This window comes from Myodes glareolus, chromosome 10, assembly GCF_982192425.1.
Source record: "Myodes glareolus chromosome 10, mMyoGla1.1, whole genome shotgun sequence".
NCBI classification, from domain to species: Eukaryota; Metazoa; Chordata; class Mammalia; order Rodentia; family Cricetidae; genus Myodes; species Myodes glareolus.
In genome coordinates this window covers 35,698,759-35,722,269 of record NC_142035.1, presented here as the reverse complement: position 1 = coordinate 35,722,269, position 23,511 = coordinate 35,698,759, and the positions used below count along the sequence as shown (strand labels likewise).

The 23,511-nt window shown below is 41.0% G+C and overlaps 1 protein-coding gene across 6 annotated transcripts in view; it reads right to left on the bottom strand.

Annotated features, from left to right (window-relative positions):
• Kif16b (kinesin family member 16B) overlaps positions 1 to 23,511 on the bottom strand; it is a 270,207-nt gene that overhangs the window by 211,245 nt on the left and 35,451 nt on the right. For all 6 annotated transcript variants that reach the window (XM_048455467.3, XM_048455465.3, XM_048455466.3 and 3 more), the window contains exons 2-10: positions 20,830 to 20,899; positions 17,370 to 17,483; positions 10,610 to 10,726; positions 7,996 to 8,093; positions 7,231 to 7,340; positions 3,230 to 3,372; positions 1,670 to 1,838; positions 1,375 to 1,506; positions 143 to 318 (exon numbers count right to left, since the gene is read on the bottom strand). In XM_048455467.3, the coding sequence (XP_048311424.3) occupies positions 143 to 318; positions 1,375 to 1,506; positions 1,670 to 1,838; positions 3,230 to 3,372; positions 7,231 to 7,340; positions 7,996 to 8,093; positions 10,610 to 10,726; positions 17,370 to 17,483; positions 20,830 to 20,899 (1,129 nt within the window). The remainder of the gene's footprint in view (positions 1 to 142; positions 319 to 1,374; positions 1,507 to 1,669; positions 1,839 to 3,229; positions 3,373 to 7,230; positions 7,341 to 7,995; positions 8,094 to 10,609; positions 10,727 to 17,369; positions 17,484 to 20,829; positions 20,900 to 23,511) is intronic.

The following is a 23,511-nucleotide window of genomic DNA, read 5'->3' as shown; positions in this document are numbered from 1 at the left end:
CTAGAGTCTGGCTAACTCATCCGAAGCTTTACTTAGCACTTATTTACTCAAATCAATACCACAAGATAATTGTCTCATTAAGATCTAGAAATAGATGCCATTACTCAAAGAAAATTATCTATAAATCTCAGGAAAACTCAACCTGATTCCCTTGAGCGAGCAGGGTTTTCAGCCTGGCTATTTCGGCTCGCAGCTCACGGATGAGCTTGACGTTGGCATCCTCATTAATGGTAGGCTTGTTGATGATGTTTTTGGCTCTATTTGCATAGCGAAGGGTACTTAGGGTTTCTCCATAATTGACATCAGCAGGTGAAATGGCTGTGAAGAATGAATACAGAAAATAATTCATCTAGCACTCCATGTTTCATTTAACACAAAGTTGGTTTGTAATTTAAAAGTCAGATCAACCCCAGGTCACAGGAAAGACTAAATATTCATCACCACAGTAATGAATATTAAAACATTATCTAAGGTTTATAGGAAAGGGTGTTCGCTATACCAAGTTAAATGTCGTTTTGCTCCTCTCACATCTATAATCAGCCACTTGAACAACTTCAAGATAGGGGGTGAGATATCCCACACAGGAAAGGGCTTTCCTCAGCCAATAACATGAAATTTCAGGATTGTACTTCTCTATTGAGCAAGAATTAAAATAGTTTTGCATTTCTGATAAAAATCTATTATCTGAAAAAGCCCAAAGCCCAGAAGTTTTTCAAAAGTCAGTAGACTACTTAATTCCTTCGTTCTAGTAGCTTTTGGTTCCTTCTACACTGCAGCCCACTGCCACTCCCACCAAATCTTTAAGACTAAGGTGAGTATGTGGCTGTGTTCCCTTAACACCACCAGTGACTGCAGGGCAAGGGCTGTGAAGAGTACAGAGGAGAGAGAAGAAAAAAGGAGAAAGAGACAAAGGGAAGTAAGGCTGAGAGGTAACAAGCCCTGAGTTCCCCTTAGCAAATCTCCTGTTCTACATAATTTTTTCAATCCTTAGTCTCTCATTTAAATTGATAATTGTAAAAATAAAAGTATACTACTATTCCAATTGTGTTTAACTCCTTGGTTTTTCCTTTCAATTTTCAATTCTGCATCTACCATTTTAAATAGTAAAAGTTCGGGTTGTTTATTTGTTGCCTCTATATAGGAGCTAGTGAAGCTCACAGTGCCTGCCTTATACTTTAAGCAAAGAGAAGCCGAGCATGTCTGCCTCGTATTGTAGCCTCCATGATGCCCAAGTATACACAACAGCAAATTCCAAACTACAAATGTGTTACAATAGGTGATTTTCAAGACAGGAAGAAACATCCTAATGAGACACTTTCAACTTAAATATTTACACTTAATACTGATGCTCAGGGATATAATTTAAATTCTTACTAGCAATCATGATGGTTTTAGAGTTTCCTCCAAGGCTGTCTTTCAAGAGCCAAGTCAAAACAGAATCTCTATAAGGCACAAAAACTTGCTTCTTCTTCACAAGAGGGTTGGCTGCATCCTGAGATAAATCAGCTGCCGGGAAGAAAGAAATAGGAGATCATTTGAAAGTCCTCTCTAATTTACTTCTAAAAGACCCGAGCAAGCTGCCTTGGTTCGTACAACAAACATCCAGCAAGTATGTTCCGAGCTAACACTATACCGATACAAAAAGGGCAATAAGTGACCTCAAACCTACCTAAGGCAGAAATGACATTTCCCAGAGTCACGAGGGACTTGTTTATATTGCCCCCTTCCTTAAGCCTGACCCCAGTGGCACCGGTGGCATCCGCACGCTCACTTCCAGCAAGATCGACCAGGTGGATCTTGCTCACAGTTTCACACGGCATTTCGGCGTCGAATTTGGCCTGCAGAGAGACAAGCGCGTGACACTGAAGAGGACAAGGGCTCCGTGCGTTTCATGACCAGATCCCCACCGCTTTCCTCTCCCAGCAGAGATCTCTCAGGTAGACTTTTGGTGTTTATTTGCTTGTTTTATTGGCTATTGTAGTGATTATGAGAACTGCCCAAGCTAAATTAGAAGTCCCGCATTGGGACTCTCTTGCTTTCTGAAGAACCAGTCCATTTGGCAAACCACTATCACTTGACAAATACCCTAAGGATTGGAGCACAAAACAATATAAAACCAATCCCTAAGAGGAAGTGAGAAAAAAACTAAATAAACAAGTAATTAGCTTTATTCTTCTGGAAGTTGCAATATTCCAGACACAAAGGCGGTTCAGACATGACTAACAGACAGTTATGTAGGATATCATTTGATACCATTTAATAAAGCACATCACATCTTTAAAGATGGGGAATACTAAAACGTAAGTTCCTTTGCTCTGGATCCTACCAGAACTTCGTATTTCCAAAGAACTTTAACCTATGTTTTATATTTTTAGCCAAATGTAATAAATCATAATACAAATAGATTTTGACAGACACGTAAACCTTTTAGAAACTATAGTCAGCTACATACTGGTTAGGCATCCACCAGAAAACTGGAGAAAAGCCAGTAAGCTGCTATAACACAAAGTGGGGCTCTAACTGAAGTCCCGGCAAGACAGAGAAGTCCGGGAAGCTTTTCTGACCCACCTTGGAGAGTCAACTCATTTTCCTGCCCTCTGGGCTGCCTGGCTGTCTCTGCTGTGTTCCATGTCAATGTGGAGAGACAATGCCAATCCCTAACACTTGCTGAAACCAGGAGGACTTGCAACTTTGCATACCTGGGGGTTGGGCTTTGGTAACAGACTACTTCCCCTCAGCCACTCCCAGCCACCTTCAGGACACTGTCCACCACCCAATCATAATGGATTCTTATATTAGTGCCTCAGTGCTGGCTGTCTTCTAATACTACTCTAATCATAATCAGCATCACCAGAGCCCATAGCGTGATAATGTACTGCGCCCGTTTCTCACCTCGGCCTCCAGCTGCTCTGCCTCAAAATCCATTATCTCCCACTGTGCTTTTAACAATGAAAACTTTTGCTTAATTAGGTACAGAGCAAGTTTTTCTTATGCTAGAACAAGGTGGAAGCCTGTAAATATCTCTAGGGCTGTATACATCAGGACTTTTAAAACACTGTGAATGCAGAAGGGCTGAGCACACAGCACATGCTTGCCTCTAATTAACAAGGAAGTGACAGTCACCTTTGCTTGCTGCTGCTCCTGGTTCAACAATGATCAGTGCTCAGCTGGTGCTAATCAGCAAGCAAAGGCCTGAGAGATGGAGCCTCTGCCCCATGGCTGCCCTTACCTGAGTGAACTTGATGGTGAAGATGGCATGAGACCTACTACTGACGTCATTCATCCCCGTTGCTGCAGTGGTACGGTTGATATTCCCTGCGTCCATAAGTTCTTCCACGTCACTGTAGTTCTGGACTAAATGCTGTGATAAATCTAGAAGGAAACAAAAAAGGCTTGAGAGAATCCTTCTGTTACGTAGTAAAAGAAACCAACTTCCCTCTAAAAATCATGCATGACTACACATCTGCCGACCTGTTTAGGGATCTGGTGTTGTAGAGCGGTGGTCTGTAATGCAGACTGGGAGTCGGAAAAGTTGCTTGGTCTCAATGGGTCTCACCAACCTAATCTGAGTGCCCATTACACTCCATTCCACAGACTGTCAGGATAAAAGCTGGCTATTAACAGGAACCTCTTAGAAGCAGGCATGGCACAAGGAAGAAGAATATGAAAGCTCCACCACCAGGAAAAGCCTCATGCATGCCTCACCCTTGTACAAAACCTGAAAATTTTTTGGGCTCTCAAAACTTTTCGCTGTCTCTTTTTTCTTGAGAGGAAGGTAGCTCATAGGGTTAAAAGTTTCACTATCTAGGGCCCCTCTGCTTTTTCCTTATAGCAAACTCTTTCCCTCCTTTCTGCCAGGTAACCATTTAACCAGTTTCCCCACACCCTTCAGGACAATCCATATACACTAAGGCAGTTACACATATATAAAGTTGCCTTTCCTCCCCCTCTGTGCACGTGGTAGCATCTGGGGTGGGACACAGGAGGTCCTTAGGTCAATCCCACGCACCAGGATATGATTTTTAGAGTAGTGTATGGTGAACATTGTTGAGTTTCATGCTTTTTTTCTAAGTCCATTTCAGGATGCTCTGTAACAGTTAAGATGACCTGGTGTTCATTTTTAAGGCTGCAGTGAAATGGCTGTATCTCTGAAGCACAACCAGTTTAACCAATCACCTCTTGAGATACAAATACAAGTAAGGGCTGCTAAAATATTTTGTGCACTGTTCTTTTCAAATGCATGGGAATGTAGCTACAAAATAAATTCTTGGAGGCAGAACTGCTAAATCCAAGGACATTGGAAAATGCTGACAAATGCTGCAAAGCTCACCTCCACAGAGGGCAGTTTGCTGCAGCAGCAGGAAAGATATGAAGCATGTTTGGCCCCCATCCCCTTCCCAGCACTCTCTCTATCCACCCAGAGATGTGACAAGCATCACCTGCCGGGGTCTTTCTGCTTTTCTACTATGGTGATGGAAGCTGAGTTACGCTCTTCCCACCTAAAATTCATCCATAGATCAGGGTGGTGGTATATCCCAGTGCCACAGAGCATTGGCCAGGCACACTCAAGGGAGACCCTGGGTCTGATTCCAAGCACCACTGGGGAAAAAAAAATTACTCTTCTATGGCTTCTGGATCAAATTTTTGAAAAAAAAAAAACCTTTCTCTAACATTCTGGAGAAAAAAACACAGTACCTTGTGATCATGTCGTATTTAGTGTTTCACATGTAAATCCTCAACTTATTTTTCAAATGTTTTGGTATAGAAGTTGAGTGATGACACTTTATTTTTCTTTTCAAATAATTTATAATCCATACTCCCCAAAGTTTGAATAATGCATTATTTTAAAATGTGTAAGAATCATAAGTATAGAGATCAATAGATCCAGATGTTTTTACCCTGCTTATTCTGTTTCTTCATATATCGGTTTTATATGTTTTAACATCTGCTATAATAATTAAAGGAAAAGTATAAAGCTCATGTTAGACTGAAAGCAATAGGTATTCTCCAACACCCCCAACACACACACACACAGCTGCAGCTGCACACCTTTCTCAAGAAAAATAAAGCTTAAATAATGTAAATGGAAACTTAAAAAACAGATGCGGTCCTGTTGGCAAACTGAAGACCTCAAGGTTAAAAAAAAAGGGGTGGGGGGCTGAAAGAGGTACACCTTCAAACCTATGTGAGGGGGCCAGGGAGCCAGACCAGGCTCCTAGGAGCCCTGCCAGAGACCATGTCTTAGTTTAAGTTTACTGGAACTGAGCAAGCAGTTCTTGGAAAGATCACAACTCAGGGGCAACCAATCAGCAGGTGCTCCACAACCTTCTGCTAGTAAAGATAGCTTTCCCCACTCTACTGCTGGAAAGTCCCTAGCCACAGCAAGGGAACATGCTTCATGGATAATACCATAAGAAAGCACGATTCCATTAGCAATTCCTACTCCCTTAGGTTACTGCCCCAGCAGTTACACAGCTCCCTTAGGGAGAGCAAAACTAGCCTCCTAGCATGCATGACCTGAAACCTTGAGTATTCGTTACTCCTCTCACTACTATGATCAAAAATACCTGGCAACATGACTTAATGGAGGAAAGGGTTATCTTGGCTCACAGTGAAAGGGGAGACACACATGTTAACCACAGTGGTGAGGGCATAGCGGCAGAACTAGGAAGCACCTAGTCACTAGTCACATTATGTCCATAAAGTCCATATGTCTCAGGAAACTGAGAATCATGAATGCTTGTGTTTAGCTTTATTCAGTCTGGGTCCCTAAAACATGGATTGGTGCTACCCACATTAGGGTGAAGCTATTCTATCTCAACTAAAGAAATCTAGATAATTCCTCATAAGGATGCCCAGAGATTTGTTTCCATGTTAATTCAAAAATCCCATAGAGTTGACAAAAAGATTAACTGTCATAGCCAGCCTGGCAAGGGCCAGTTCTCTGCACCACATTACATGCAACACCCTCCATGACTGGCTGTGCCTCAGTTAGTGTTGGGGGAAGGGCCACTAGGAAGAGACCAGAACATTAATGATTTTTTACAATCTTGGCCCAGGAACCCCAAAGTACTCACATCGGAATGCCATAACTTAATACCACAGAGATGCATCCCAGAGACGGTGCCCAGATCCTTTAACCAAAACTGACCTTAACTACATGACCCTGGTTTGCATGGCTATGCATGGCCCCGGTTTGCACAGCTATTGCATGACCCCGGTTTGCACGTCTATTGCATGACTCCAGTTTCTACAGCCATTGCATGGCCCTGGTTTGCACAGCTATTGCATGGCCCTGGTTTGCACGGTTACTGCATGGCACAAGTTTGCACAGCTATTACATGACCCTGGTTTGCTATTGCATAATCCTAGTTGGCATGGCTAGTGAATGGCCCTGGTTTGCATGGCTACTGCATGACCTTGATTTGTATGGCTATTAATTGCATGACACAGGATACACAACTGAAAGGTATATGCACAGAGGCTCATGCTAACCTCCCAGACCTGCACTTAACCCAGGATGAACTGAATTCCTTCATATGGCATACATTACATGTTAAGAAAGTGCACACAGAGAAACACATCCATACCATAAAGGTACTTCTAAATGGTAACCTCCACAGCACATCCATGTGCTTCTCTAGCTATTTCTCAGCCTGTGGTGCCCTTGTACTATACTCAGTGAAATATGTTTCTTATTTTAATCTAAAGGGTGAATTCATTCACTGTCTGCCAGACCCTGCCTAACACTGTAGAGGCAGGTGCCCAGTCCACCACAGTTATCCTATCATAACACAGACGCCAAGAACCAAGACAGACCATCTATGGGAACTCTTCTGACTAACAAAAGGCCTGAGACTACTTCTTCCACCCACCACCATAAGGTCAGTGAAAGTACCTATCGTAGTAAAATGCATCACCACTGAGACACACAGATTTCCAGGGTACGGTGGTGGGTGTAGATGGGAAAACTAATTTCCAGACAGTTTTTTTAAGCCAAAAGAAATGATGCATAGGCCTCCCAAAATAAGCTAGTGAATACCTAGTGAAGTATAGATTCACAGAACGAATGGCATGAAGTGGCAGCTCCTGTCACCTTTACGCTAATAAAATTCCAAAAGTAAACAACTGTTTAAATTCTTACCATCACTAGAGTTTTGTACCTTTTATTTTTACAGCCTCCCAAGGGAGAGCAGGCAAGTGTATGAAGACAAGAAACTTCCTTCTTACCTTCAACGTAAGGCCCTTCTTTGGGATGCTCACGAACTCTTAAATTGAAGGTTTTAGATGACTTCCGCCTAAGTAGGTCTCTCACACGTTCGTTGTAAATTTCTAAGTAGCTAAAAATTTTAAATAGAACAAATTTTAGAAAAAAAAAATGTTTTTAAGACATTATTAATAACAAGCACAACACACACGGCAACAGCAGCCACATATGCCTCTGCTGTGTGCTTTACAAGAAGCACGTCACTGAGTCCTAGTAATGGCCCAAAGGTGGGTACTTCATCACCCCATTTTATAGATATGACAAGAGAGGTCCGGGAGACTTTCAATAACTTGCTCAGAGTCCCTCTGGCTCTGAGCACTACAGGTGAACACTGGAGAGACTCAACGACAGAAAGGGAAAGGTACTCTGTGACCCTGACTGACGTGAGGTGACACTCACAGGGCCCCACACAGCAGGTAACACAGACATGGCTTAGTCAAGAGTGAGACGAATTGCATGAGCTCATGAAAGTCAAGGGTACACTCCACTTGAGATAAACATAGAATAAATACCAAAGCCTCCATCAAGCAATGCTATTTCACACCCAAATCGTGCCCAAGTGGTCTTAGTTCTACTCAGTTCTACTCCTAACTAACATTAAGTTCAAGTTAGGAGGGGACAGGCTATTCCTCAGCAGTCTGCAGCCTCACCCTTCCCTCTCCAAGACCTCTGCATAAGACAGGCAGCCTGAGACCCTCTGAACTTTATGCCTCAGGTCAAGGCCCTACCTGACTTCTGTCCTGAAAGAGGCTTCATCCCATCTGGTGGTTTCACTGATTCGACTGAAGAGCGCTTCACAGATCCGAGGTATTAAACCAGAATCGCCCTGAAATGGAGACGAAGGGTGTCACAACCATCATGCAAACTAGACATGGACTCTAGCGGCCTGGGTGCCAAGCCCAAACCTTCCACAAGAGTCCATATAAGACTACTTCTTACTTTGAAATAAAAAGATAATGTCTTCTAATTGAAAAATGCTATGGTTTGAAGAATACATGTTTATTTGATGTTAAACCATCTAACACTGGTTTGAAGGATAAGGAGACTTGTTCTCTATCAAAGAATATAGTTTATAATACAGAATAAATCTTTAAAATTATTAAAGATTTAATAATTAAATCTTTAATTTAATTTAATTAAATTAAAGTTAAGTTAAGTGACAAAGAAGGGAAAAAACATACCAAAAAACTTTACAGAATCCTCCAGATAGGCATCTTAAAATGTAAGTGGCAGGAGAATGTTAAACTATAGAAGACAGGCTTCCTTTGGTAGAACCAATCCCTGCATGGTTCCTCTTAGGAAGAGCAAATCCACCATATCACCAAGCGATGTGGGTATATAATCACAGTTCAGTATGCACAAGCAAGGCTGCAAGCAACACTCTATGGGCTGGCTAGTTTTATGTAATTTAATACCAACTAGAGTAATCTGAGAGGAGGGAGAATCAATTGAGAAAATGCCTCCATAAGATCAGGCTCTAAGCAGACAAGCGTATTTCCTTAATTAGTGGGGGGAGGGGCCAGTCCATTGTGGGTGGGGCCAACCCTGGGCTGACAGTCCCAGGTCCTATAAGAAACTGAACAAGCCATGGGGAGCAAACCAGTAAGCAGCATCTCCACGGCCTCTTCATTAGCACCTGCCTCCAGTTTCCTGTCCTGCTTGAGCTCCTGTCCTGACTTCTGGCAATGTAGAAGTGTAATCCAAATAAACCCTGCCCCCACTCAACCTGCTTTTGGCCTTGCTGTTTCATCATGGTAACAGTAACCCAAACTAAGACACTGTGCATCAGGCAAAATGCTCTCACTAGAAAACCCAGCCCTCAGAGCACCCAAGCGTTCTTGGGCAGTCCTTTCCTACCTCCTCTCAACTCCCCCTTGAAGAATTTAAGAACTACCATGGGCACTGCTTTAAGGTATTTTTCCCTTTGTACCTACCATTTCATTGGTACAAGCTGCTACCAGGGAAAACTGATAGTTCCACCACAAGTTTTCATTCTTACTTTATAATACATAAGCAGAATGCTGAAGCTGTACCTACCTACAAGGATAGAGAAAAAGCACCTGCCATTTAGGAGTGCTCTGTAAAGTCTTATATAAAGTAGCTAGTGGAAAATCGACACACAAATTTCATTTTTAGAGTTTTTCCCCCAAAAGTTCAGCAAGAAGCTAAGAATAGAAAAATGATGATTAAAGTGAAATGGGAAATTTGAGATGTGTTCTCTCTCTCTCCCTTGTTCTTCCTGCCTTCCAGCATGGCATACAGCTCGGTGCCATATTTCCCATGTAAACACAAAGTCTGCATTTGATAAGCCAGGTTCCAGAGAGGTCCTAGAGATCCATTCCCCTCCAATACCATGCTTTCATGACCACCAAATCTTGACCACTGAAAACACCACTGTGCCTGCTGGCAAGGGGCCCTAAAGCCAATCACAGTGTCTACATTTAGAACACACCACAGGTTTGGTCATTTTGAGCAGAGTTTTTGCTGCCGCAGGAAAAATAAATAAATATGCATCATTGCATATTTAATATTAAGACATTGCATAAAGTCTTAAGGACTTTTTTGTGGGTTGTTTTTTGCTTGTTTTTTTTTGTTTGTTTGTTTGTTTGGTGTGTTATTAGAGACCCAGTCGTGGCCTTGAGCTGTGTAGGAGCTCTACCCCTGAGCTATGAAGCTGCATCCCCAGTTCCTAAGCTCTTCGGGCTGGTCTGAAGTCTACAATCATCCTACATTAGCCTCCCAGGAAACTGGGATTACAAGTGCATACCATGATGTCCGAATTCACTGTATCTACATGTCACCTCTCCACATTCCGGGGCAAATACAGCACAGTGGCTGTTAGTTTACCTGGATTAATGACTAAGCTGCGTTTATAACATGTAAGCCGTGAGGGCTCTGCAGTGCCAACTTCTCATGCATTTGCTGGGCTTATGTAACACCTTTCCATCAAAAAGTTAGATTTTCCTTTTTACACTATTCTTAGGGAAAACATTCTGAATAATTTTAAAAAGAACAGACTTTGGTAATTTTATTCAAACTGTTATACTGGCAGAAAAGAAGAATAAATTACTTTCTTGATAAGATTATAAGGTCTTTAAAAGGAGAAACAAACTGGGACTTACACCCATTATTCGTGCTTATAACGTAAAACTATTTCTAATTTCAAATCTCTCCAAGGAAATTTAGTTCAACTTAATACTGAGTTTTATTTTATTACTAAAGGAAGATCAGAACAGGAAGAGCTGGTGCAGACCTAGTAGATAAGAGGTAATTTTATCACTCCAGAGAAAGATAACAAGAAATTTCCTTCCCACACAGCACATAAACAACTAAACAACATACAGAATTTCCCATCATAGTGTAGGACTTTCCGGATCCAGTTTGCCCATATGCAAAGACACAAGCATTATAACCTTCAAAGGCAGATTTCACGACATCTGTGCCCAGAGTTTTGAAAACCTAAAAGAAAAAATATATATGCATATATATTAACACAAAGAATGCAAGTACTGTGGATTTTAATAAAAGTTCCTGCAGTGTTGACAATATTCTTGAATTTACTTTCATCTTTAGAGATTACAGCATTAAAATAAATCACTGCCGAGCTGTAACAACAGAATATATATGCACCCCAGTTTTTAATCAAAAGTAAACTCTCTAAGCAAGCAAAAAGCAACACCGTCCTTTTTCCTACTTAAGTTAGCAAATGATTTCTGAAATATAAATGTAAACAAGGCCAAGTGGCAATTGTGTCCAGAAGCAAAGATTTTAACATGAGATGTTAAAATTCAGAACTGCATATTGTGTAAAGCTATTCATCTTACCCGAGCCTCCAGAAATTAATATTCAAAACCTAAAAGTCACAGTAACCAGAAATTATTGTCTGAATCCTGCCAGATCAAAGTCTTCATATCTCAGGGCCAATGTTTGTTTCTCAAGATGAGTCTGGAGGAGACCTGGGGTAGCAAAGTGCAGGGGGCAGGGTGGTGAGTGGCGGGGCTCTCTCATTACTAGGTCCTGGCGTGTTTTCTGTCTACATACTTGTTCAAATACTTGTAGACATGGAGGGGAGGCAGGCGGGGCACATCCACAACCTGCGTTTCTGTCCCAGAGCCCATTTCACTGCTATTTGGGGGGATAGAGGATGAAGCAGAAATGCTCCGGGAGCACAGCTAATGTAAACGAGACAGATTAAAATGTGGAGTGCCCCAATTTGGTGATGTCTCAATGTCCTCTAAGTCCAGCACACCAAGGCCCCCTCAAACATCTCTGCTACAAAAAGGAAGGGCATTTTGGCATCTACAGATGCGAGAGCTGGGGGAAGTGAGCAAGTGGGATGCCCACAGTATACAAGATGGGGACTCCCACAGCGATGAGCCCTCTGCGTCAAAACCAGGAGACCCAGAAAGCTATTTCCCCCAAAGTATGCAGGACAGCAAATCCTAGGCTATGGTGGCCATGAGGTCACCTGGAGAACTCTCAAGAGTCCCAGTGGCCAGGCCAGCAACTCCGTCCAGTGAAATATGACTCTGTGTGAACCCAGGAATCAGTACGCCGCAAAACTTCTCAAGTGAATATTGTATCCCTGATCACAGCAAAGTCTGCTGACAGTTCAGCTGCCACACACAGTGTAATAAAAATACAGTTAAATGGACTCGGGCTTTCTCCCTCCACCTTGTTCGCAATTCCTTTAGATACATCAGTAAAGCTTTGCTAACTATAATTTCAACTGAAGTTCTTTCACAAATGGCTACAGCCATCTATTCTCAGTTCATTTTTGCCAATTTCAGCTTTAGACACTGTTATTTTCTGATTGCATTGTTAGAGTCTAAGGACTTATTCATTACACAGCTGTGACAGCAGCTCCCATTTCCTGGGCACTGTCACAGGTTCATGTAGTGATTCAACGGGGACAATACTCACAACCCCTCAGAGGAGGAAGCTGACAGGGAAGGTCAGATCAGACCCTGGCCAGTGAGTGGCAGAGCTGAGGCTGCACCCTCATTACAGGGCCATGGCCATATCCTCTAAAGTCATGAGACCCTGGTGCTGGCTGGAAGGATGTATCCCCAAACTTCTGTGAAGCTAGAACCCCAGAGAGACTCAGGGATCCAGATCACGGGCTTGGGTCTCCTTTCACTAATACATATGAACCACAAAGAAAAATTCTATTTCTCCAATTCTCTCAGATTGGAGCAAAAACAGAAAGTCTTCCACAGACAATTCAGAAAATAAGAAAGGGGCATTTCTCATAACTTAGACACATAAATCACAGAAAACAGTTAAACCAAACTCAAATGTCTCCACAACCTGGCCCTGTCCTTCGCTGGCCCTGGGAAAGCTGGCCCAGAGCTTCATGGGAGAACTGATCTCTACCCTTGGGAGAGATAACCCCACCCCTCACCACAGGCTAGGGATAACCTAGTCTGCTGACTTGGCAATAGGGGAGCTGGCTCTGCCCCCTTGCCTGATGTGAATGCCCCAGTGGCCAGGACTGACCAGTTCAGCTGCCACCCAGAACCACAACCAGGCCTTGGGTTGGCCCACCCTAACATCTACCCCATCTAGGACATGTTGGAGCTCGTGAAGGGACTGGTCCTATGGAAGGATAAACACGAGGGTGGCTGCAGGTTATCCCAGGGGAGTTTGGGTGAAGCTCTAGTGATGATGGTATACCAGAAGCCAGAGACCTTGAACCAAACCAAGGACACTCCTATTATTATTCTGTTTACAAGTAGAAACTTACCTGGGTGGCTTACTGACAGACTCATGAGCCCCAGTAGGAGCAATGGTAGGACAGACCAAGAACAGGTAGGTCTGCAGGTGACACCAGGTCTAGTCCAGCCTCAGTATCAAGCAACCCACCCATCATAGACAGACAGGAATGCAGAAACAGGCACTGTTGTCTTCTCTAGAGGCTCCCCTGTCACACTCCCACCACCCACTGATTTGGCATCTGCTACTTTATCAAATGGAAGGTCACATTCAAGAGACGGATGAGTCCATTAGCACCAAACCCTCACTAGCACAGTTACCCCAATCTGCCTTGCTATGTGTGGAAATGTTTCAAGCTCCTTTCAAAGGTGACCCAAGCTCTCCCAGGGCCTTGCCAGTGGGGAATCAGCCACAAGAGGGCACTGCTGAAGCAAAGACACCACAGCAAGCCTGGCAACTGGGAGATTATTGGTTTCAAGTTTCTCCAGGGTGAATTAAAAAGTAAGGGGTATGAGAGAGATCAAAGCCTCCCGTTGGAGTTCTGAAGAACCATTAAGAAAATTAAGGCCGTATTTAATGGTCTTTAATTTACAAGACTATGGATTTAAATTGTTCATTGATTTCTTTTTCCTAATTATAAAATGATGGTATGTTTTCAGACTCAAAGGAAACTTTATATTCGTGGACTTGATATAGTTCCTCAATATACTTTCAAATTTAACTGACTAAAGCATAAGAGGAAAGACAGGAACAGCGAGCACTGTGCTTGCTTCATGACCACTCTGCTTACCTCACCCCTCACCAGTAGCCTCAAGAGCTGAGTAGACAATGCTAAAATCTTCACATGAGCGCTAAAATGAGGGTTGAGGAGGAATCTCTTTCTATTTCACAGCTAACTGCTGTTCCTGCACCTGTGATGGCTTATTAGCATGACTTCGTAGTGTGCAGTTTGGAAATCCCCAGAACAATCCCAGGTCACTCTCTGTAAGAGTTCCTGTAGCACCAAGACGAAATGAAGCGTGGCATTTTCCTCGTGGGCAGAAAGTTTTGCACAATCTACATCTCTCTTTAAACTCTGAACATTGGGAGAAGAGCTACATTTGTTTTCACATCCCTCACCCCAACCACTGTACAGCCCAGAAAGTTATCGCCTGCTCCCACAAATTAACCATTTGCAAAGTAGGTCATTTGGTCAGCAAACATTTCCCAGCCAGGTCCTACGATCACACAATGTTCTCCATCCCTCTGTGTAGCCCACTGTTCCCAAAGACTTCACATTCAAGTAATACAAGGAGATCCAATGGTTCATTAAATCGGTTAAAAATGAAGATCCTTCCAGGCTTTTCATTCATCCTATGTTTGAAGACATTCTGGAGATCACTACAATAAATTGGTTTTCCCCTTAAAATTCTAGTTCCTGTCACTTAATTCCCATATGTGTAACAGAGCATCCATCTGGGTCCCACAACCACAGTCTTCTACGCCAGACTCCTCACGGTCAGTGTAGACAGACCAGCCACCTTGAACCCAAAGTCATCCTCACTCTCTCACTCATCACCCTTCATTTATTGGTGTGATAGAAGGCTGTCCTCTCTTCCCACCTCGAAGCAGGCATAAGTCGTTTCCTCCCACACAAAAGCTTTCCAGTGGTAACACCGCCTCCTCTCACATTAGCACCACGCTCAGCTCTGGCCCTATTGAATGGCAATCTGCTTACGAACCTGAACAAGTTGCTAAAGTTCACTGAATGCCCTGACAAAGAAAACTGGAGTCAAAGTTCACCTTACTTGGTTCTTTGGAGGCTTTAACACAATAGAATATTAAGCATGTCTGACTCAAGACAAACCCAAATATCAGTTTCTCTTCAACTCCTCTTTCTACAGTTTAATTCTCTCTTCCCCATCACTGATGTGTGAATCCACTGCTTCTGGATACAATCACTGCAGTACTCCAACCTCAACAAATGCATTGCCTCTAAAGGTCAGGCTCTCCTCCACAAACCACTTCTAAACAGATACATTCTTGAATGTAAAAATATATGCAAAACACTGCAGATTTTGCCCAAAAGATATAGATAGATAGATAGATAGATAGATAGATAGATAGATAGATAGATAGACAGATAGATAGATAGACAGATATACAGACAGAATCATCTATCCATATATATATACATATAGATAAATATCCATATAGAGAGATTCATCTATCTATTCATATACATACATATATATGGATACATGTATATGTATTACAGATAGATACATATCCATATATATGTATATATAGATGATTATATTAGATAGATAGATAGATAGATAGATAGATAGATAGATAGACAGATAGATAGACAGATATACAGACAGAATCATCTATCCATATATATACATATAGATAAATATCCATATAGAGAGATTCATCTATCTATTCATATACATACATATTTTTGGATACATGTATATGTATTACAGATAGATACATATCCATATTACAGATAGATACATATCCATATATATGTATATATAGATGATTATATTAGATAGATAGATAGATAGATAGATAGATAGATAGATAGATAGATAGATAGACAGATAGTCAGACAGAAAGACAGATAGATGGTTCTGAGTTGGGTGTGGTGGCTCACATCTAATCCCAACATGCAGGTAGGGGTTGATGGTAGTGGTCATCTTGAGATTTTACATTCTTACACGTTCCCAGGCAATACCACTAACTCTGATGCAAAACCCCACTAGTGTTTTCATGTTCTAGTTTTCAGGACTACAACCAAGGTCAAGAACATCCATGTTAACATAAGAAGAACTGAAATAAGTACCTATGACATGTAAGGGAGCATTGAGAAGACAGGGAGAGGCCCAGTGATGAAGTCCAAGGCTGTACTTCAATTAGCATTGAAGCCCATGTTTTTCCCACCTGTGTTAGTGTGTCCTCAGCTCTGCTCCAATGTCCTGCTTTTGCCCACCCAGGAGTATATGCTTGTCTTTCTGCTCTAATGAAATGTCACAATTAGGGTCTTGAAGTTCATCTAAGAGTACCTTGTTCTCACCTGTGTGGACCACATCTCTATTTGCTTCTTGAGCAAATGCTAGCATCAGTCTCGGTTGTACATTCTGGAGAAGCACTCCTTCTAAAATTCTTTCTATAGCTTATCACGATCCACAAAAGCAGACAAAATGTGGCTTTGGTTTGAGATTTATTTCCTATGCTCTGACTCCTTGAGGACTCAAGGCTAAGGGGTTTATTTGCAAGACTTAAATATACAAATGTCACATTCCCAACATCAAATGTTGCATCTGAATCTTTCACAATGAGATCAATGTTACAGTTCTGAAACCATTCCAGTTATGATTATCACACTCAAAATGGTAAAACAAAAAAAAAAAACTTTAGAAGATTGAATTATCTGGATTATAAAAACATTTCCATTGATAATTTCAAAGCTGAGTTACAACATCCTTAGCCATCAGAGAAATGCAAATCAAATCAACTCTGAGATTCCACCTTACACCTGTATGAATAGTCAAGATCAAAAACACAGATGACAACTTATGCTGGAGAGAATGTGGGGTAAAGGGAACACTTTTCCATTTCTGGTGGGAGTGCAAGTTGGTATAGCCTCTTTGGATATCAGCATGGCAATTTCTCAAAAAATTAGGAAACAATCTTCCTCAAGACTCAGCAATACCACTTTTGGGTATATACCTAAAGGATGCTCAATCATATCACAAGGACATGTGCTCAACTATGTTCATAGCAGCATTGTTTGTTATAGCCAGAACCTGAAAACAACCCTCGACCGGAGAACGGATAAGGAAAATGTTGTACATTTATACAATAGAGAACTACACAGCAGAAAAAAAAATGACATCTTGAAATATGTGGGTAAATGAATAGATCTTAGAAAACATCATATTGAGTGAGGTAACCCAGACCCAAAAAGACAAATTTCATATATGCTCGCTCATAATTGGCTTTTAGCCATAAAGTAAAGAAAACCAGCCTACAATAGACAACAAAGAGTACCCTAAGAGAGATATACATAGATCTAATCTACATGAGAGGTAGAAAAAGACAAGATCCCCCAAGTAAATTGGGAGCATGGAGACCTTGGGAGAGGATTGAAGAGGAGGAGAGAGGGAGGGAGGAGAGCAAAGAAAAATGTATAGCTCAATAAATGCAATAATAATAAAAAATGACATACACACCAAAAAAGAAAAAAAAAGCTGAGTTACCAAATGCTAATTTTATATAAATTAAATTCAGCAAAAAAGTAGTAAATTTGTTTTAAGTGCTTTAGGGCAGGACTGATTTCTCTGATTTAGAAAGAAAAACAATCAAACAAGAAGATTTTAAGATTGTCATACTGTACCATTTCTTGTGAAACATAATCTGGACTCTTAGTGTCAGCAGAATAAAAAGAGAAGTCATAAGTGAAGGTCTTGGTCCGTTCTCTGCCTGAGTCCCCAGTTCCTCCTTCTGGTATCTAGAAAGACAATTTTGACAATAATATTAAGAAAATGAGGTGATAATAACAATAACATAAAGTATAATGTCATTTAACAAACAAAATCTGTGACTAAAAAAACATAAAATGATTAATGTTTGCAGCACATATACACTTATTCCTATTAGTCTCCATAAAGAATGAATAAAATAAATAAATACAACATGAGAAGTCCAGGATCTGTATTATAACCATCAGCTACAGTCTTTACTAGTATAATTATCTTACATGAACACAATGCCCAATCAGACTCTGTCTGCTTATCTTGCATGACTCTTTGACTGTTTCCTCTATGATGCCCCCCCCAAAGCTGGACATTATACAACTTCAGAGGTGCTGGACACTGATTCTGGCAAAAGCAGTGCCCTCTGGAGCTGTGTGATTTGGTAGCCTCTGGAAAACTTCAAGTCAGATGTCTCCTCTTCCATGAAGCTTCCCTAATAATCCATCTAGAAAAAATTTCCCCCTCTTTTCTGAATGAGAACTCTCCTAAGATATTTTGAGGTTATTACAGATGTTTGCATACATCCTATCTTCCATCCTCTGAGTTTAAATGAAACCCACAAACTATTCATATGTTCCCAGAACCTTATACCTTGGATATAATGCTAAATAGCTTCAACAAACAGTATACTTTTTAATAATTGACTTCTTTTTTAAACAAATTGTTTTCTTAAAAAATCAATGAAAACAACAGTATATTTAAAAAATGAGCATTTCCCATAGGTGCAATAGTGGCACAAATGTTATGGAGGTAACCAACCACTGATAGGATTTAAGGTCACTCCACAGAAGGAAATGCATGGCTGGTATAGTAAAGCTGGACATGAATCCCAAGTTGGTGTGCTCACAGACCCTAAGGATAAAACCTACTACTATCACTTTTGCTAAATGTATGCACTATCAAACAATCTTCTAAATTTATGTTTTTATATCCACAGATTAGTTTGGTTCTCAGATATCTTCAGAGAAGTTTCTTTGTTCAGTGAATAGTGGTTAACACAGGAACTCACAACTGGTCAACAACACACAAAGAAAAAGTATCTATGGAGTACTCAGCCCCAAATGGGATGCCTATACCAGAAGATTCAGTGACCATTACAGAAAAAGCACAGAAACATTTTAAGAGTCAAAGGTTGGGTGAAACAATATCTTCTAGACAGACAGGACCAGACCACTGCACTCACACAATTATAGCTAGCTGTTATGACCTGCACAAGATCAAGTCCATCAACATCCCAGCAAGGAGGACGAAGGGTTCTTTAGAAGCTACCAACAGTTGATGGCTGGATGTCTATTTTCTTTAATGGTGTAGCCCCTGGTAGGTAGATCATGTTCCCACAACCATGAGTATAGAGGCAATATAAACTGGCACAGTGGATTATATTTTAAAGATAGGTGGTAGATGATGGATGGAAGATAGATAGATAGATAGATAGATAGATAGATAGATAGATAGATAGATAGATAGATAGATAGATAGATAGACAGATAGACTGATAGACTGACAGATTGATAGACAGATAGATTTGACATCTATTCTAGTTACTCAATTATCATAGAAAGAAATATGTATAAAACACAAAAAGCAACAGAGTAATCAAGGAAAATAGATTCCATGATATACATGCAAAAAGGGTTCAGCCAAAGCACTATGAGCACACAGATGCATGAAGCAAAGAAAAGGTCACTACAGGAAGGAGGTAGACAGAACTGAACCAGCCTAAGAAGATGACGCAAGTCAAAGAAAAAAGGCTCAGGCTAGGCCAGAGAGTGTCATGTTGTGCTGAAGACTCTGATAAGTATGGGAGGAAAGCAGTCTAGTACAGAACTCCTCAAGCAAAGGGACAGCCACACCCCAACACATGCTCCCTGGGAAAGTAGTACTATTCCCATTCCTGTTTCTGGGGATCAAGTTGTACTACTTAGAAAGCAGTCTTAAGAGTAGCCACTGCTCGGGACCATGAGTTAATAGAAATCAATTCATAGTGCACTTGGTCATGGAGCAGTAGACCTCAGAAACCATTACCTCCACACTGAAGGGCACTAAGCCCTAAAAGCACATGATATCTTTTGTATTACTTTTATACCCTTGCTCCCTCCTTGAGTGAAAAACATTCAAGATCCTTATCCAGTGTGCTAATGAAATAAATAGTATATTTTAAAGGAAAAATGAAGAATTTACCATTTTGAAAGATTGTGAAATTTTTTCATCTAATTTTTTTCCAGAAAGTATGCAGTTTTATTGTTCCCTTTTTAAGCTTCATTGCTTTCAGCTAATAATAAACAACAGTTGTCAGATCATCAAAGATCGGAATACATGACGGATTCACGTTTTTAAAAAATCAAAACAAAGAACAGGGGATAGAGTTCAGTTGTTAAGAGTGTCTGGCTAGCACGCATGAGGACCTGGGTTTGATCCCTAGCATAGCATAAACCAGGTAGGACATGGTACACATATACAATCCTAGCACTGAGGAGATGGGGCAGGAGAATCAGAAGTTTAAGGTCATATTCATCCATTGTTGACTGTGGTTTGCTGTCTTACCTAGTTCCCGCAGTCATTTAGTCCCAAAGAAACACACAGAGGTCTACATTAATTATAAACTGGTTGACCTAATATCTCAGGCTTCTTATTAATTCTTATAACTTATATTAGCCCATAATTTTTGTCTATGTTAACTACATGGCTTGGTACCTTTTTCAGTGAGGCAGTCACATCTTGCTTGTTCTATGACTGGCTTCTTCTCTGTCTGGGTGGCGACTGCATGGTGCGGGAGAATTGTCTGTATTCTGTCAATCATATTCTTAATAAAATGCTGATTGGCCAGGCTAGGCAGTCCTAGGCGGGAAAGCCAGACAGGAAGTAGTTATTTAAAATACAAGTGACAGGGTACAGACCATTGTCCCACAGCAATCCATGTTTGAGTCCAGTCTGGGTTACCTGAGATCCTGTTCTCAAAACAAACAAGTCCTGTCTCAAGATGTGTCCAGTACACCACAGAATACAGACAACTATCAGGCTGGAATATAGGGTAGAAATGCCAGGTCCTTGTCTACCATAGGAACTCACAGAGCAGGGAAACAGCTTGAGTTTGACTTTCAGGTCAGATAAAATTGAGGCAGGAAAGGCACCGGGACCAGACCAATGCTTCAGCTTCAGGGCTAAGCCTCAGCAGAGAGCATGCAGACACTGCTAACTGCACTGGGTCAGGGCAGTCAACTCAGGGTACAGAAGGGTCAGGTGCTTCACTCATCTGTACCACCTTCCCAGAGGGCAAGTGTGGAGCTCTCAGAACTACAGCAGGGCAGGGTCATCACTTGCCTTTAAGTTTGTGATTGTCGTTTTGCTTTTCTCCATTTGAATGATAAACTTGGCTTCCAGGTCCTTTTCTCTGAAACATAAATAAAGGAGTGTGGGTTAGGAGACAAAAGATTATATTAAAATAAACCTGTTTCACCTGTTTTTCACACAAGGGTCTTCAATTTTAAATGACATCTGAAAAGTAACCCCAGATAGCACTGATCCCAAATTCTTGCTAAGACTATAAACATGAAGACACATAACACAGATGCCACCATCAGAAACTATGACTAACAAAAATGTGATGTCAAATTCTGGAAGAGTTTCTAACTGTAAGACAAGTCAGCAAGAAAAATGCCAGGTACCATGAAGGGCTGATCATGCAGAAGGCAGCCCTACCAGCCTGGATGAAAACCAAGTCAAAAGCTGGGATGGCCACAACTGTGGGCTGCTCCGAAGAGCAAACAGGGTTCTGCCCCTCCTTTGGCCATCTTGTTAGATTTATTGGGAATTGTACTTCTTACAAAGTAATAATCAGGAAGTCAGGGAAATTCTGATTAGCATAATTCTCTAGAACAGCTCTACATATTAGGTCTGTAATCCCAGCAGGAAGACCAGGAATTCAAGGACAGCCTGGGCTATATAGATTGACCACATCTCAACAAGAAAAAAAGATTGTTTCTCCTTATTAAAGAATGATATGCCAATTAAAAGAATTGAAAAACATCTCTGGACAACATTGTGGCATGGTCACCAGGACACATGATTTCAGTAGAATGTAGGGCAGAGTAAATCACACAGGTAGTCGTCACCTTTTATGATCTGATTTTATCATTTTATATTCTGAAGAGAAAGTAAAAGACATTCAGTACTAATCCTAACTTCACTTCTGAAGTTTTGTCATTTCCTAGGCTAGAGATATACAACCCAGTACTCTCCAGTGATGTCAGGCAGCAGCAGCAGCAAGACATGGATGCCAGCTGGCCATGAAATCACAAGGGGAATAGCACATACCCTATGGTCTATACAACATATTGTACTGTGTTAACAAAATGGAAGGCTCTGTATGTTAAATATACTCAGAGAATTTTGATTTATTATATTCTTAACTTATAATAGGCTTAGGGACAAAACCCCATCCCAAATCCAAAGAGAATGTATGTACAATGATATTACTTGTACGTAGAAAGCAAAAGGACTCACAATAGCCACAAACAGCATAAAATATCTTAGAGTAACTCTAACCAAACAAGTGGAAGACTTGTATGGCAAGAACTTTAAATCTTTGAAGAAAGAAAGTGAAGAAGACACCAGAAAGTGGAAAGCTCTCCCATGCTCTTGGGTAGGCAGAATTTACATAGTAAAAATGGCAATCTTACCAAAAGCAATCCACAGATTCAATGCAATGCCCATCAAAATTTAAGCAAAATTCTTCAACGACCTCAAAAGAATGATACTCAACTTCATATGGAAAAGCAAAAAACCCAGGATAGCCTAAAAAAAAAAAAAAATCCTGTACAATGAAAGAACTTCTGGAGGCATCACAATCCCTGACTTCAAACTCTACTACAGAGCTACAGTACTGAAAACAGCCTGGTACTGGCATAAAAACTGACAGGAGGACCAATGGAACTGAAAAGAACACCCAGATATCAATCCACACATCTTCACCTGATTTTTGACAAAGAAGTACAAAATACAAAATGGAAAAGAGAAAGCATATCTAACAAGTGGTGCTGGCATAACTGGATATCAACATGTACAAGAATAAAAACAGACCCATTTCTATCACCATGCACAAAACTCAAGTCCAAATGGATCAAAGACCTTAACATAAAGCCAGCCACACTGAACTGAAGAGAAAGTGGAAAGAACACTTGAATGCATTGGCACAGGAGATCACTTCCTAAATATAACCCCAGCAGCACAGACACTAAGAGAAACAATCTATAAATGGGACCTCCTGAAACTGAAAAGCTTCTGTGAAGCAAAGGACACGGTCAACAAGACAAAACGACAGCCTATAGAATGGGTAAAGATCTTCACTAACTCCACATCAGACAGAGGTCTGATCTCCAAAATATACACAGAACTCAACAAATTGGTCACCAAAAGAACACATAATCAAATAAAAAAAAATGGAGTACAGACCTAAACAGAGAACTCTCAACAGAGGAATGCAAAATGGCTGAAAGACACTTAAGGAAATGTTCAACATCCTTAGTCATCAGAGAAATGCAAATCAAAACAACTCTGAGAGTCCATCTTACACCTGTAAGAATGGCCAAGATCAAAAACACTGATGACAACTTATGCTGGAGAGGTTGGAGGGAAAAGGGAACACTTCTGCATTGCTGGTGGGAATGCAAGCTGGTACAATCAGTGTGGGGATTTCTCAGAAAATTAGGAAACAACCTCCCTCAAGACCCAGTAATACCACTTTTGGGTATATATCCAAATGATGCTCAATCATGCCTCAAGGACAAATGCTCAACTATGTTCAAAGCAGTATTATTTGTCATAGCCAGAGCCTGAAAACAACCTAAATGCCCCTCGACCGAAGAATGAATAAGGAAAATGTGATACATTTACACAATGGAGTACTACACAGCAGAAAAAAAAATAATGACAACTTGAATTTTGCAGGAAAATGGATGGAACTAGAAAACATTATTTTGAGTGAGGTAACCCAGACACAGAAAG